The following is a 17,060-nucleotide window of genomic DNA, read 5'->3' on the forward strand; positions in this document are numbered from 1 at the left end:
AAATTTCTAATGTTACTATTATGCAATCTAGAGATGTCACTTTCTTTGAAAATCTTTTTCCTTAAAAAATAAATTGTTAAATCTTTATATGGTTTGAAACAAGCCCCAAAGCAATGACACACAAGTTTGATCAAGTTATTCTTTCGTATGATTTTCAAATTAATGATAGTGATAAATGTGTGTATGTGAAATTTTTTTTTATGATAACGAATGTGTCATTTTATGTTTGAATCTGGATGACATATTGATATTTGGTAGTAACATGCATTTCATAAATGATGTGAAGTCCTTATTGTTTAAGAAACTTTGACATAAAAGACCTTGGTCAAGTAGATGTGATTTTGGGAATTAAGCTTATAAAGAAAAATGATGGCATGAGTTTTACCAAATCTTATTATGTTGAAAAGCTATTGAAGAAGTTTAATTATTTTGATGAGAAACATGTTTTTACTCCTTATGACTCTTATCTATCAAGTTAAAGAAAAATTTGAGTAAAGGATTTTCTTCACGTAAATATTCTCAAAGTATCGGTTCTTTGTTGCATTTGACAAACTTCTCTAGGCCTGACATTGCATATGCAGTTGGTAGATTAGGAAGGTATACTAATAATCCTGATCATTCTCATTGGATTGCATTATAAAGAGTTTTTAGATACTTAAAAGGAACCATCAATTATGGCATTCATTATACATGTTTTCCTGCAGTAATTGAGGGGTTTAGTAATGCAAATTGGATTTCTGATTCTGATGAAACAAAATCAATAAGTGGTTATGTTTTTACTTTAGCTGGTGGTGCAGTATCATGGAAATCTGTTAAACAAACTATTATTTCACGTTCTACTATGGAAGCAGAAATTATTGCTTTAGATACTGCTACTAGTGAGGCTGAGTTTCTTAAAAAGTTGTTATGTGATCTACCATTGTTGAATAAGCCTATACCTCCAATTCCAATGCATTGTGATAATCAAATTGCTATATCTAAAGGGACTAGCAAAATTTTAATGAAAAAGAAGACACTTAAGAGTGAGACATAAGTCTATAAGAAATTTGATTTCTCATGATGTCATTTCTCTTGACTTTGTCAGGTCAAAAAATAATATTGCGGATCTGCTTACAAAAAGGTTGACATGTCAACAAGTATTTGAGTCGTCGAGGGGAATGAGATTAAAGCCCATTATTTAGTTGCAACAATGGACACCCGTCTCCGTGTGATTGGTGATCCCATGAATGAAGTTCAACGGGTAACAACGAAATTGTTTGTTGACTAAAGTACACCAAAATGAAATTTGGCGGAGTTGTTCCGTTTCTCATTCCTATGACGAGGTGTATTATAAATTGTGGCAATATTAAGGTTGAGGTATTTATATATGTGTATTTTTGGTATAAAAAAAAAACAAAATACCTCTTAATGAATCCGATGACAATTATTGTAGGGGTGAGGGTCACAACTCACTCTTTGAGGATTCACCTAGTGAGTGTGGTGGTGGGGCCGCCACTGTGAGATATGGGCTAATCTCTAAAGGACACTCACGAAACAAGATACAAGCGCAAGGCCGTGTAACGCGCTACCACTGATTAGAACCTAATTGAACGCCAATATTGTAGGGGTTGTGTACTAAAGTCCGGTTAAAGAATATGTAGTTCAAGACAATCAAGTCACTACATTTTTCTCGGATGGAAGTTCATAAACACTAGGTATAAGGCTCAAACCCGGAAGGTTCCTTATACCGAAATATAATATCACATGCTCTTTCTCTTATGTTTTTATACAAATTATCTTTTAGAAAATATTTTTTAAAATTTTAAATTATGTGGGGGAATGTTGGTAAATATTTGTGTTTTAATTTAAAATTTATAAATATATATATTAATTTTATTTTATAAAATAATATTTATTTTAGATTCTCTTTAAATTTTATTTTAATGAGTCAAACTAGTTTGTTATATTTGTTGTGACAACTGTAGGTTGGTTTTTCAACGGTCATATTTCTAACGGTCATATTTTGTTGTTGCAAAATGCCTATATATATCTCTTTCCTCTTTTCTAGAAATGACAGACTGAGAGTTCTGGTTTCTTTCTGCCAAAAATTTATCTCTTTCTTTTCCTATACAAAACTTAATTTTTGTGAGAGCAAGAGCATTGGTGTTCATAAGGTTCGGGGATCCTTTCGCTGCATACGATCGGAACCAACGGGTTGTCGTATCTTGGGAGAGGAGCGCAATCAGAATTTCTTACCTGTGCAGTGGGGGCGTTTTCTCTCTAAGAATAGCGTTTACGCGCTTCAACCCAGACTATATCTTTCTTCCCTTAATTTTTTTTCTTGTGCTTATTGTATGTTATAATGCATTATTCATGTGCTGTTAATTAAATTTAATTCGCTACTGCTATTTTGTTATTTAATTCAAGACTGTGCATCTTCTTCATATTTATTTTCTTTCATTTTTTATTTTATTTTCCAACAGGTTAAAATTCACACAAATTGCTTTGTCCCAGTTGTGTTCCCAGTTCGACTGGCACACAAGATTGACTTGAGTAAGTGCGTGGTGTTATTGACGCATCCATCATTTGAAGTGGATAATGATAAAAGAAGAAGATCAAATTGGCGTTGTGGTCGTGGTTCGGAGGAATGGGAAGTGCAGGAAGCTTGTAGGGCCGTTTCAAGTTATCTTGGAGAATTGGGAGTGTCGTTGGAGGATTCGGTGTGGATGGCGTCAAAGTCACCGGAGTACGTGAAGATGTTGGTGGAAGGTGTGAGGGATTTGGAGCAGTGGCATGAGTGGGATGCAGGCCTAAGCTTCAGGGACAAGATTCTTCATATCGCCCCTCAAAAAGGGGACAAGGGCAAAGTTGCCTACTTAGAGACTCTGGGCTTCTCTCTCTCTTCCTCTATGAACATCGCCAGATATTTCTCCGCTGACACTCTCACCCTTCCATCTCTCATGCACAAGGTTACTCGTATCAAGCAACTATTGTTCTTTTCTCCCTCTCCCGACCACCACTTGCTTCTTATCAAAAACATTCCCCTCATGATGCGCCACCTCTCTATTTCCGTTGACCAAGACCTGCAACACACTCTCTCCTTTTTTTTTTAAAAGCTCCAAGCAAAGCCTGTTTGTCTTGCCGCCATCTTGGCTTCCCAACATGCCTCTTTCCATTGCTTAATCGAATCATTTCCTCGTCTTCTTCAGTTATCAGTGGACAACCACTTCACACCCATACTCCATTTCCTCGTCTCCTTAATAAATTGCTATTGTTTGATTTTGCAGATGGACCTGGCTGATAAAGATTATGCTAAGCTGTTGCTAAAATATCCCTGGCTTCTATCTACAAGTATTCAAGACAACAGTGCTAAATTCAATATCAGCTATGCTCCACAGTCCAAATGCATTAAGAAAACGAGAATGCAGAAGAGAGTTGACGCTTGTATGGAGTAATAATACCAATTCTTCCACCAACAAATTCAGCTGGGTACCTTAGGAGACATTCACCGTTTTGTAAGCAAGCATCATCACAGAAAGGTAAGAGAAACAGACAGTAAATTTGAACCTTTTCTTGAAAAACCTTAGTACTTCAACTGCAGCATCTGCTTCCTGTTCATTACAAAGCGACATTACACCAGAGTTTTTTCCCTGAATCTCCTGGCCATCAATGATATCATAGAATACATATGGCCCAAGACCCTTGGTTTGATGAAATGGTGCTGATTTGTTAGACATTTGGTTGCCATTCAGTAATTTGTTGTCATAGAAATGCAATGAAGGGAACTTGCAAATCTCTGGATGCATTCTATGATGCCATTATGAGAAAAACCATAGAGGGATTCAGCTTTAAATCATAAAACAGGACAATGTAAACATATAACACTCCAAGCCTACCAAAACACACGTTTATATATCTTAAGATTTAAGAATATTATAGAGTATGTTAGAAATCATCTCTTGGGATTAGTTTCCCTATTTTCTTAATTTACTTGTTTTCTAACATTTTATGATTTGTGTTAGAACTGATAACAGAGAAACAAATATATTATGAATTTTCTTGAGTGTACCAATGCCAAAACAATTCATAAGAAAACAATAAAGATACCACTACTTCCTTAGATGCATTGAACCTAACTATACCATGTATCTAGGCTACTTGGAAAAATAACATTAAAGAAACTCATATCTCCTAAAATATTCTTATTTCCAACAATTTAATTCCGTATTTAGTTAGGATTATTAGCATAAATATGAGTGAGTACATTAGACTAGAAATTCTTGCCACCAACTCATCCACTGCAGCATTAGATTGAGCACAGATAAGCACTCTTTGTCTCTCTCAGAGATGCTTGAGTGTGCATGGCTTCAGCCATTCCCCTAGGAGATAAAAAAGCTCTAGATACCAATTGTTATGGATGTTTAGGAAACTGAGTAAATGCTAGGAATCTATGCAATGATTCGAAGAATTAGTGTGAAATTGTCCAGGAATTCCTATGGAAAGAAAGAAATCCAAGCTGAATATTATTGATTATAGAATCAATTACAATGAGGAGGATTCAAGAATGTAGTTTTTTACACAATAGATGTGTAACTTGAATAGCTAAATTACCATTTATAGCAAGTAACTAATTAACTAACAACCAATTTAAGAATCCAGTTACAACTACCAAGGCTATACTAGAAATAACATAAGTAATAGCATTTCCCTAACAGAGGAGATGAGGAATATGTATAATGCGTATGCGCCAAACAGAGTAAAAGTCTGATTTAAGTATTATCACTCTGATTTATTTTGCTTTCAGCAACAAGTCAAAATAATTCCCATTAAAAATAAAGTCGAAATTCAACGGAAAGCTAATATCAACATTGCAATTCCATGATTATTAAAACAAATAGCGATCAGTAAGACTGTAGTTTGAATTATTTCTGGTGCTGAAAACAAAAAAAAAAAGGGAGAAATAGATATAACCATTATTCTTCGTTGAGGTGGAGGCTACGACGTTTGGAGGGATCAGCATTATCGTCGTCGTGGTTATCCTCTTCTTCCTCGATGCCTCTCCAGCGGTCCAGTAGCTCCCGCTTACTAGCAAGTTTGCTCGCCATTGACAATGAAATGGTAGTGTCTATCCTACAAATTTTGAATCACATAAATACTAAGATGATGATTATCTTTATGATCCTAATTTCAGAAGGTGACATCCTGAGGACTGAAAAAAAAAATAGGGTAAGACCATCGGTTTTTTATTCTTTGTTCGATTTCGCGCGCTTCATACCTTTATGATGAATTTTGGTTTGTTTTCGTCTCTCTCTTTAATGGTTAAATTTATTATGTAAAAAAAAAAGTTAAATTTCTATAAAAACAGTATAATTAACCAAAATTATCATTTTCGAGTTCTTCAAATCATCATGAACTAAATCTAGATAGGAAAAACCAATTTTGCTATTTAGAGACAATTAAAAAATAATTTAAGGATGAATTAAATTGTTCTTTTTAAAAACTTTATAAATGTTTGTTTGTACATTTTTTTACTTTAAAAAAATGCTATTCTTTTAACGAATTTTTATCTTTTAAGAGTTTAATAATTAATACAATTAATTTGATATGAAAGTTTGAAACAAAATAGCTAGTTTGTTTATTTATTTTTTAAGTTAGTTGATTGTTTAGAGAATAATTAAAAGATAAACATATAAAAATATCACAATAAAAGGTAGGAATTTTATTTATTTCTTACCTATGTTTGTATCTCAAATTTAGATAATTTTTGTTTTCAGCCTTCCAAAATTTTTTTCTCTTTTTTACTATTTTCTTTTAAACATTATTAACGACTTAGATTATATAATTTTTTTTAACATTTGTGACATATTTTGGCGGACAAAATTTATTTTTCATAATTTAAAATTCAAATATGATTTCTAATGATTTTAAACCTCTAGAAACAACTAAAGAAGAAAAAAAAAAACTCTCTCATTCTCCTCATCCCCATCAACCTCAAACGCATCCTCAACACACCATTGAAAAATCAGTTAAAGTATATCACAAGGATCACAAAAATATGAGATTCAAAGTAAAAGAATATAAAATGAGAAGAGTTAAAATATCTCTAAAAATATTTTTCTCAAATTTCTATTAATTGTTAATAGAAATAATTGACATATCACTTAAATTATTTATATTGTTTTTATGAGTGAGAAATAAAGACAACAAAACTAAACCTAATAAAGGAAACACGAGAAGCATCAGCAAACAAGTGATGTTTAATTTCATGGCTACTGGTCATGTATCCAACATACAAAAAATGACATGAACGAATGATAGATTCTAAGGATGATGCTTGAACCCATTAATCTTCTAAGGATAGATTCTAAGGATGCTTGAACCCGTTAATAGAAATAATTTTCATATCGAATATTGATTTAAATTAATTATTTATATTGTTTTTATGAGTGAGAAATAAAGACAACAAAACCAAAACAAAACTAAACCTAATAAAGGAAACACGAGAAGCATCAGCAACACAAGTAATGTTTCATGTCTACTGCCCATGTATCCAACACACAAAAAGTGACATGAACAAATGATAGATTCTAAGGATGATGCTTGAACCCATTAATCTTCTAAGTTAAAGCTGCATATAGATGCAAGAGAACATTTTCTTGGTCGAGTAATTGAAGAGCAACAGCTTAATCACTCTCACAAGTAACAAACATGAATCCAACCTCCCTATCAATTTTCAATCCAAAAAAGAAGACCTTGAGCCAATTACCACTCTTTATATAATTAAATGAAAATTATATATATGATTATGTATTTAATTTCAGTTTGTTTAGTCTCATTTTAATTTGAATTGTTTCCTAGAATGTAAATCATTAAAAAATATAAATATGAAATTATCACCTAACCTTTATCTAGCATTTTAAGAATTTTAATTTATTTAAAAGATTTAATTACCCATTTGGTTTCTATAGTTTCCAAACTTTTCCAATTTAGTCCCTATAGCCCATATAGTTAATAAGTAGTTTTTTTTAGTCTTTGTAGTTTATCTTTTAATTCTCAATAGGTCTCTACTGTTAAAATTGTTTAACACGAAGATTGTTGTCGGAACCTTAGATTTTGTTGTTCTTCTCGCACAGTACCGCAAAACTCCCTCTCTATTATCAATTCATCTCAGTTTTGGTCACTCAAAACTGATTGCGATTTGCTTCACCCAAGTGTTGGCTCATGTCGTCCATTGTTGTAACCAATTGAAAACTAGATGTGTCCTTCTTTAACAGAGGATGAAAGCATGTTAAGGTTAAGGTTAAGGTTAAGGTTGATTTAGAGCAAAATCCAAAGCTCATCAAGGTTGATTTATTGCGAGTGTGAAAGGAGGTTAAGGTTGTTTATGTCATGAACTGAAAGGAATTTGGGACAGAGTATGCACATGTGCGGTACAAGGTGTCATGCGATACGAGATGTCATGTGGTGCGAGGTAAGGTGCGAGGTGCCGTGTAGTGTGAGGTGTGGTGCGAGGTGTCATGCTGTGCGAGCGTTCTAATGCAAGTGAGAGTTCTGAATGAACTTTGACAAATTTTCTAACCTTGTTAAATAATTTTACGGTAGGGACTTATTGGAAATTAAAAGATAAATTACAGGGACTAAAAAATACACTTATTAATTGTAGGACTAAATTGGATAAGTTTGAAAATTATACAGACCAAATGTGTAATTAAACCTATTTAAAATAAATTTCTTATTTGACGTAAATGGTTAAGAAATTCAGAATGATTTGAATTTTTTATAATAAAGAAAATGATTTTAACGAGTGTGAATGTTTGTGTTGGGGCAATTTTCAGAACCACACAATATAGGATACCCACCCGTTTATCAACAAAAAGAAAGAATGTAGAGAGGGTGAGCGTTGTTGTTGAGCAGAAGAGAAGAGAATTGAATCCATTCCAGATGTCATATTGTTGGCAAATACACACTTTGGCGAGCAAGGCTCTTGTTCCAATTCCACAGTCACAGTTTCAGTCATTGTTTTTTCCTTATTCACATTCCCATAGCAGTATCCGTCTGGGTCTGAGTCGGAGGGTTCTTTGTTCAGGGCTTCAGGAAATGTCCGTCGTAGAGTCATCCTCACAATACCAGTAGCAGCAGCAGAGCACCACCACCGACTACTATCCCAGTGTCAGAGATGATGAAGAAGGTGAAGGAATTTCTAAAATACATCCCTGTTTCCAAGTCCCAACTCCTAGACGCCATCATCCTCTCTATCCAAGATGATATTGATGCCCATCACTTTCGTCTTCTCACCTCGTAAGTCTTAACTATTAACTTATTTTCCTTTCTATCTGCATCTCACTTTCTTTTTCTTAACAGATGCTTAGACTCTATACTTCATGCCGAGCATAAAACTATCTTAGAGGAGATGCGTTCCGATTATCAACTTACAGATTCACTCCAACAACTTGTGTCCAATCCCAATGTCAAGGAGGAAGGGAACCTCTATGACTATCAGCCTGCTTTGGACCTCACCGCTCTTTTACGATCTCTCGACATACCTACCAAGAAAGATTATGATACGGGCTCCAGGTTTGTCCCACTCCCAATACACACCGCATTACCATTTTCTTGTTCAAAATACTGCTTTCACTGACTCATTGTTCCAAATTTGCTGGCAGAGTTACCATTGCTACCCGTTTCCAACGTGCTTTCATGCAGCTTCTTTCAAATGCACAATTTGAAGAACTATCAGCTAGGGACCTGATGTTAACGTCTGCATTGAACACAGACTATCTCCTTACCTTGCCAGTATATGTTGATTGGAAGAGGGCATATGAGTCTAATGCCATAATATTTAGGTATTTCCATACACATTATTTCTGCATGTTCGCCCTTTCATATTGAATTTTATATCTCTGGTTATCAATCTTTTTTCTTTTGTAGGCGTGGCTATGCAACTGAGAAGCAGAAGGGCCTATTAATTGTTGAAAAACTGGATTACTTACAGTCTAAGTTTCTTCGAAGAACCTTCTTTGCTATATCAGAACCACTAACAAAACTTGGCACCTGGATAAGTGAGGTTATATTTTTGTGGTAGTTCCATCAGTTACCTTTTCTATTTGTGTGTAGAGATAGAGTCATGCCATTTTTTAGGAATGGGAAAGAGAAGATTCTTTACACATTTTCATGCATAAATAGATATTTCAGAAGATGTATCAAATATGGCTTAAATACTTCCACTGTCAGCAATATTCTATTGATATTTAAATGATTGGCAAACTAGAGATTATGCAAAGAAATTCAGAGTCATAAGGTAAAAGGTATAATAACTTTGAAGAATGAGAAAAATATAACATGGATATGGAGTTATATAAAGAGGATCACCTGCAGACGTTGTCTTTATATTCATCCACTCAATGCAATTAATTAGGTGATTAATCTTTGATCTCCTTATATGTAGAGTATGATTCAGTGGAACTTAAACTAGATCAGAACCTTATTTTAATATACTGGCATGCAAGATATGTATGAATCTTATTGAGATAGCAAGTGGCATCACATATGTTCAGTCAAGCAAACTAACCACACTGGAAATTTTTCCACAATCTCAATTCTATAGTTAGGCTGAAGAATTGAGATTGTGGAAAAATTTTATACTTATATAATATAATATTTGTCTTTAGGTATTAATCCAATTGCAGAAAGAGGAGTTAAACAAGTTAACTTGTAATCAAATAAGTCATTTTTTCAGGCTTCATTAATTTGTTCTTGAATTGGGAAAAGATGTTCATCAGGTTTTCTTGAGTCATAATTCTCTCTAATTATTTAGTGTATCAACTGTCTAAGACTTTTCATAAATGATATTATAGCTTTCTCCTTGTGGTACTTTAATTCTCCATACATAATCATGCAACAATTTATGTTTTCATAATAAAAGTTCTTGCATTTTCTAAGGTTGATTGTTGCCTTTTACTTCTATAAGAGCCATTAATAGTTTTCTCTCAATTTTTTTCTCACTTGCACAAAATGTAAATCTCTTGACATGGCTGTAAATGTGTTTAATCAACTTAATCTTAGCCATCAATCTATCTATAAGAGCATTCTTATGGTTACTTAAATAATGTCTCTGGTTTCGTACTATCATGTTTAGGGTATGCATGAGATGATGACTATGTCTATCTTTTCAAAATAATTTTTCAAATTTTGTACCTTAAGTGTCTGGTATAACAGTATAACATATTCCCCCTCTTCTGCAGCTTTACGAAAATGCCAGTCAGAAACATGAAGTACAAAATTGGACAGAAAGATTGAGGCTTTGGCTAAAGGAATTGTCAGTATTTCAGAAATCACTACTTTATAATGACCCTGCTTCAGATGAGCAAATAGGTGAGGACCAAGTACCAAATGTAGAACTTCCTATTTGGCTGGCAGCTCAAAGGGCAGTAGCTCGATATGAAGGGATTTTGTCACCAGTTGGTCCCCGTTAGGAGATTGCTTTCTTGGATAGGACTTATTCCCCCTATGCCAGAAACACCTTTTGAGGTTCACAATGATAATAACGCTCCTGAACCTTACCTAAGGTTTGCCCCACAAATCATCTCTTTAATTACAGTCTGTTAGCTCGGCTTGATGCTGCTCTTATTATAAAAAAGGAACAAATTGATATGGACCCCATATATGACTGTTCTAGGACCCCTGAAACTCACTCTCAAGTCTCAACAAGTCTTAAATGAACCATGAACAATCAAGATAAGCTGCCACAAAGGAAAGGACCTGTGATTAACCGGGTATGATTTGTTGGTTTGGAGTTTAAATTTCACAAGCCTGAAGTTCTCAGTTTGAAACCTGCAACATCCAAAAAAAACCCGGGTATTCTCATGAGAACATCAAGTAACAAGTCAAAAAGTTATAAAAATTCATTCAGCTCTCCAATTTTTTTAGTGCATAGGTTTCCACTATATTCAGGCAAAAGTAGAATTGTCTTGAACCTAAGGGGTTTGGTTTAAGTGTTTATTTTCTGAAAATAATTTTTGTTTTTAAATTTTCCAGATTTAGAAAACATGTATTGAGAAGAAAGTAGTTTTCACTTCTTCACAAAATGTTGAAAACATTGATGTGTTGTTTTCAGTTTTGGGCATGCTTTTGAAAATATTTTCAGAGAAAATATTTTTTAAATTTTAAACAAATGTATTTCCACTCTTATTTTTTTATCTTTTATTTGAAAATGAAAAAAGAAAACACTCAAACCAAACGCCAATCAAATCCTAACATCAAATTTGGGTGTCATTATTACAAAATAAAAGAGGAAAAGATAGTGTATATCCTTAATTAATACTCCATTCGGACCAAAACATAAGCAAAATTAACTAACTTTATGTTAATTATGTCTTTTAATTCTTGTAATCATATTTAAAAAGTAATCTTTCCCCCTAAAGTATGTTTATTGAAACTTGATATCAAGTATAAAAAGGAGTCATTGAAAGGTATTTTTAGAATGATATCATTAAAAAGGGTCTAGTTAAAATTTGCTTATATTTGAGTTCCTTTTTTTTCTTATATTTAAGTATAGAAGGAGTAGTTTTTAATTAATGTTATGAATATGAGAAAGATATTGTGACATTATTACAAAATTAAAGGGAAACCAAGCAATAAAAATAAATAATTGATCATTGACTCCATAAAATACGGAAAAGAAAATTCAAAATTGACTGTGTAATTCCCTCAATGGGCCATAGACACCAGCACATGACAACATGACAAATACTTGGACAATTTTTTGTCTTGTGTATTATTTGATTATCAATGAACCATAAAACTATACAAGCATAAGAATAATAAAATTTAAATTATTAGTATATTTGATGAGGATTCAAAATACATAATACATACAAGCAAACTCATTAGTATATTCGAAATACATGATATAAAAAAGGTTGTTGTGACTAGTAGATAATGTTGTAAATTCAAAATACATGACATGATAAGATTGTTGTAGTCAGTAGATAATGTGAATTCAAAATACATGGCATGATGATGAGTTGTTGTAACTTGTAACTAGTAGATAATGTGGATTTGAAATACATGATATTGCTGCCAACAGATAAACAACAAGAAATAAGAGAGATGGGAATATGTATGTCTTTTGAATACTTTGTACGTGAGACAAAAAGTTGTTTCATGATTTTCTAAGTAACAAGTTGAGTGTCTTCATCTAATTAATTTGTGTTGTCCCATAAACTTGTTTAAAATCAAACACATAATAAAAATATTTTAACAAATCAAACGGACCCTAAGTGTGTTCCTTGCACTTCTTCAAGTGAGTCCTTATGATTGGACCAATGAAAATTTGAACAGAATCTGTAAGTTTCTTACCCCCATGGCCTAGACTCTGAAGAGTCTGTCAGGGTCTCTCCCTCCTGATCCAGGTCTAACACAAAAAACATTTTAGCACAGAGACTTTATCTATAAAGTGTACAAAACACATGACTTTTCAATTGTTCTCAAAATAATTTTAACTCGTTGCGCCTCAAAGTTATTAAACTCGTTGGGTTCCCATAGTGGATTCCATGCTAATACTCGTCGCGCATTAACTCGTCGCCCTTAAAAAGTCTTACAGTCATATGATTGTACGATTCATAGCTCATAACTCAATGCACACAACATATTTTATTTTTCTGTTTTGGTTAACAGACTTAGTGGTAAGTTATTATCATATTACGAGTGCTTTTTAGTTTTGTAATTTGCCTATTTAAAGGCTCTCAGTACACAGAAAAAACACACTTCTCATATTCTGCTCTATTCTTTTACGTTAACAATTGTCACTACCACTGTCGCCCCTGTCACCACCATCATAATGTCATCGCGACCATCAGACCGCTACTATCGTCACCATCACCATCACCATTCCATTACCATCACTGTCACCATCGTCGCCACCACTATTCCATCCCACCACTATCATCACCACCGACACCATTATCGCCATATCACTGCTACTCTCGTTCCGCTACCTTTGTCACTACCATTATTTCATACTTAGAGTGAGATAAGATAAAATAATGGACTCTTTATTTTATTATTTTTTTTTCAATTTGTAATCCTTTTAAAAACTAAAAACAAAAAATAGATTGAAACTCATGACTAAAAACTAAAATTGTTTTTTATTTTTAAATTTTTTAAAACTAAACAAGAAAAACACCCTGAACAGGGCCTAAGCTTCTTAGTTTTCTCCCACTACTTCTTCCTCTCTCTTTCCCTTCTCTCGTCTCCATCAGGAACAACTACTTGAAGCTTTTATCTTTCTTTTCAAATTCCATCTTTCTCTCTCTTATCTTTTTTCATTTTCCTATTTCTCCAAAGACATCACATTGACTCAGCTCTCCAGAAATTTTTGGTTTTTGTGCCATAAAGATATGAGTAAAAAATTTCTTCATTGGAGAAAACTAAGGATTTGTCGAGCATTTGCCTGGCAAAATTAGTGAATGCATTACAAACACAAAAACAAAGGCAATTGATGAGAGATGAATGGTCCATAGAATACGCTTTTCAAGCAAAGGCAGAAAACTCAAGAGGAGGTAAATATAGGAACAACTACAAGAACAAGGAGGACTCCTCTCCAGCTTGCTCTCATTGAAAAAAGACAAATAATTCTCAACAAAAGTGTCGGTGGAGGCCTGATGTTAAGTGTAGAAAATGTGGCAACCTTCAGCACATAGAGGTGGTTTGCAAGTCACCACCAAATGAAGTAAAAGTTGTTACCGAGCAATATGAGGAGGACCTTTTGGTTATCACAACATGTCTTACAACAAGCAACACCTCAACTAATTTTTGGTTGATTGATAGTGGTTGTACGAGTCATAGGATCAATGACCAAGAGCTTTTCAAAAAGCTAGATAGAACATTCATTTCCAAAGTAAAATTTGGAAATGGTGAATTTATTCTGGTTAATGGAAAATGAATTGTGGCTGTAGAAAGTGTATAGAGACTAGAAACTAGATAATGAAGGATTTACATTCTCTAAGATATTTAGATGATACAAAAATTGCAATGTCGGCTCTACCTATGTTTGCACCCCACACATCCTTGAACAAAAATAAGTTATTGTTGAAGGTGTACATTACTCTAGACTCTATTGGCACTGGAGTTTAGTTGAGAATTGAGAGGGGCCTTGCATGCATGTTATATACACCGAAACAGACAATTTGACATTACAGAATATGTTTAAGGTTTTCCTTTTGTGGGCGTTGATGGAGCTGATGAGCTTTCGGAATGTGCAAGCTGCAGGTCACTGATCAAATCCTGCAACGTGATCTCGACAAGGTCATGGAATTGTATATATCATGAGAGCTAGCTAGAAAGAAATAAAGGTACGTACCTGTTGCACGGAAGGTTCACTGTGGCTGGGTGAAGGCGCAGTGCATCCTAAAATGATGGGCATGGTCATGGTCATGGTCATGTTTTGTTCAGCGAAGTCTCTCAATTTATCTAGCTCTGGGAATACTAGTTTGGCAAGGTCAAGCCTATCTTTTCGCCTGAGTTCCGCACACTTGACTGCTATTTTTGCAAGGCACAAGGCTTGTTCAAGAGGCCAGTCAGTAATAGATAGGTCCAGCATTTGCACGAAGCTATCCTTCTCTATAGACTCTTCAGCATGGTGAGCCAATCCCATTGGAGCCCTTCCTGTCAATAATTGTAGAAATATGATCCCCAAAGAATAAACATCCGACTTCACACCAAGCATTCCTGTTTGCTGATACTTGGGATCAATATAACAAAATGTTTCAGTTGCTGATGTCATGCAACATTGTGTTACATTTTCAGCTACAGCCGGGACAAGCCTTGCCAATCCAACATCACTTATCTTACTCACATAATTCTGGTCCAGCAAAATGTTCCCTGGTTTCAGATCACGGTGCACTAAAGGTTCAGGCTTGGTCTGATGCAGGAATAGTAAGCGCGTCCCTATCTTTGCAGCAATTCGGAACCTCAGCTGCCAAGACAAAACACGCTTGTTCTTTTTTTTTTTTTTAAACAGACAATCTTCTAAGCTTCCATTAGCCATATATTCATAAATCAATATGCCATACTCCAGACACGCTCCTAGAAGAAGCACCATGTTTGGGTGTCTCATGCAGCTCAGTATGTCAATTTGCATATATATAGGATTACAAGTATTACTCCCACAACATATTTGACTATTCATTTCATTCCTTGCATTATTATTAATAACTACTCAGCTAGCAGACTAGAGAATTGACACGAGTCTTTTAATTATGCATTGCATGCTTTTAGGTTTACCCTTGAGATCCAAAATTTAATTTCCCTTCTGTCTCTTCTCATCACTACATGATCGAGGAGTGTCCATTCACATTATGGAAAAGGAAAAGAAGAGAGAGATGTAAGGGGAAGTGTTTGAGATAGAAAAAAAATGATTTGTCCAACTATATGGATATCAGTATTCCCTCTCTAACAAATTTTTCAAGGTCTCATTCATGTTTTGTGAACTAAACTAAATGCGATGGAAACATGTGATGCAGTCAAATACAAAATTGGTTTAGAATTACTCATGCACACTGGTTGATCACGTCTTGCTGAAACTGTGACTTCCCTTGAGAAGCATCTGGACGTAGAACCTTGACAGCAACTGGAGTGTGATCAAGATAACATTTATAAACAGGGCCATAACCTCCTTCCCCAATTTTCTGGAGTTCAGAAAAGTAGTTCGTGGCTGCTTCAATCTCCTCTATACAGTATCTCCTATATCTTACATCAGTTAGGGCTAGATTGTCCAATAGCTTCCTCATTTCCTCTGCTTCTTTAAGAGCTTTAACTTCAGCACCCGCTCTTCTCTGTGTTTCCTCCGCAATTTTCTTAGATGCTTCAACAATTTCCATGGTTGCTCTACATCTTGCTTTCTCTTTCTCTGCAATTGCCATTGCAGCTTCCTGATCCAATCGCAGCTTGTATTTTTTTTCTTCCTCAAGTCGCTAGTGGGTCAACTCCATTAACTTTAGCAAACAAAAGAGTAGTAGTACAAGTTGAAATGGCCGCAATAGCAAGTTTATAGAGAAAGAGACTATTTTATACACTTTTCAGAACTACCTTCTGCTGTGATGCAAGTGCTTGTTTGCATGCTTTAGTGTACATTTCCATCGTTTGCTTTAACTCGAGCTTCAGCCTCCTCATATCAGCTTCTGCTGCTTCATCCTAAATTGTTTTAGCAAACCTTTAATGGTCACGTGTTTGAAGATATGCTTGAAAAACTAGAATTTATAAAAGCAAGCAAATAGCATAACCTGCTAGCCATTGGATGGATGGCTACTCTGATTAATTCGGTAAGACAATAAGTTAATAACTAAAGTGGTGCATATAAAAAAATGAAAAAAAAAACGTGCTCACTCACCACGCTCTGTAATGAATATGAAAATGATGTTGTACTGCTTTCATGTGAGAATGGCATATCTGGTGAATTAGGGTTGTTGAACTTGAGTGCCCCCAATCGGGTTGATCCAAAGCTACGATCTGAACTGGTAGAAACTCGAGAAGTTCGGCCTGCGTCAATGTAGTCATAAACGGAGGATGAACGTCCACTGCTTGGCCTCTCGGAGCTTACAAATGATATGTCTGTATCTGATTCTGGGAAGTCCAGGCATGACATTCCATCCATGCCTCTTCCTCTTACAAATGGAGACCTGTTTCAAGGAAACTATATTGTATGTTATTCTGGGCTAAGGATGGGAAATTAATTGCTTTGATATAAGACTTACTCAATAGATTCATCCACCCAGCCGTGAGGTTTGATTGATGTCATGTCTGCAGCATGTATACAATGTGATTAAAAAGTGCAATGCAATGCAACAGTTTAATACTATATATATATATATATATATATATATATATATATATATATATATATATATATATATATATATCACAGAAACGAACCTATCAAATTCATAGGTCTCATGTTGATTTCTGTCCCGGTTATTTAGATCAAAAGTGGTGATGTATGTGAGGCTGGGTGAGTAGCCTTCCGAACTAAAGAGACTTTTCCCTTTGAAATGACAGACACGTTACAAAAGTCCGGTACCCCCTTT

General features: G+C 34.5%; 2 protein-coding genes and 1 pseudogene across 5 annotated transcripts; 2 read left to right on the top strand and 1 right to left on the bottom strand.

Moving 5' to 3' along the window:
* Positions 1–1,189: 1,189 nt before the first annotated feature.
* On the top strand, positions 1,190–3,934 carry LOC114400398. The gene is made up of 3 exons (XM_028362840.1): positions 1,190–1,240; positions 2,463–2,948; positions 3,267–3,934. The coding sequence occupies exons 1-3, from the start codon at positions 1,190–1,192 to the stop codon at positions 3,432–3,434; spliced, it is 705 nt and encodes a 234-aa protein (XP_028218641.1). The 3' UTR covers positions 3,435–3,934.
* A 3,889-nt stretch (positions 3,935–7,823) lies between these two features.
* On the top strand, positions 7,824–11,063 carry LOC114398972. Of its 4 annotated transcripts, XR_003663626.1 has the most exons (6): positions 7,825–8,277; positions 8,341–8,553; positions 8,643–8,822; positions 8,908–9,043; positions 10,221–10,544; positions 10,655–11,063. XR_003663626.1 is itself a non-coding variant. In XM_028361066.1 (5 exons), exons 1-5 carry the CDS (start codon positions 8,156–8,158, stop codon positions 10,273–10,275), a joined length of 720 nt encoding a protein of 239 aa, XP_028216867.1. In that variant the 5' UTR covers positions 7,824–8,155; the 3' UTR covers positions 10,276–10,418. The 4 variants fall into 4 exon arrangements, 3 of the variants coding, with proteins under 3 accessions (XP_028216867.1, XP_028216866.1, XP_028216868.1); XM_028361066.1 differs by lacking the exon at positions 10,655–11,063 and having other exon boundaries at positions 7,824–8,277; positions 8,908–9,057; positions 10,221–10,418; XM_028361065.1 differs by having other exon boundaries at positions 10,221–10,896.
* A 2,540-nt stretch (positions 11,064–13,603) lies between these two features.
* LOC114399271 lies at positions 13,604–16,707 on the bottom strand (annotated as a pseudogene).
* Between the last annotated feature and the right edge of the window lie 353 nt (positions 16,708–17,060).

Source organism: Glycine soja, chromosome 19, assembly GCF_004193775.1.
Source record: "Glycine soja cultivar W05 chromosome 19, ASM419377v2, whole genome shotgun sequence".
Classification (NCBI taxonomy): Eukaryota; Viridiplantae; Streptophyta; class Magnoliopsida; order Fabales; family Fabaceae; genus Glycine; species Glycine soja.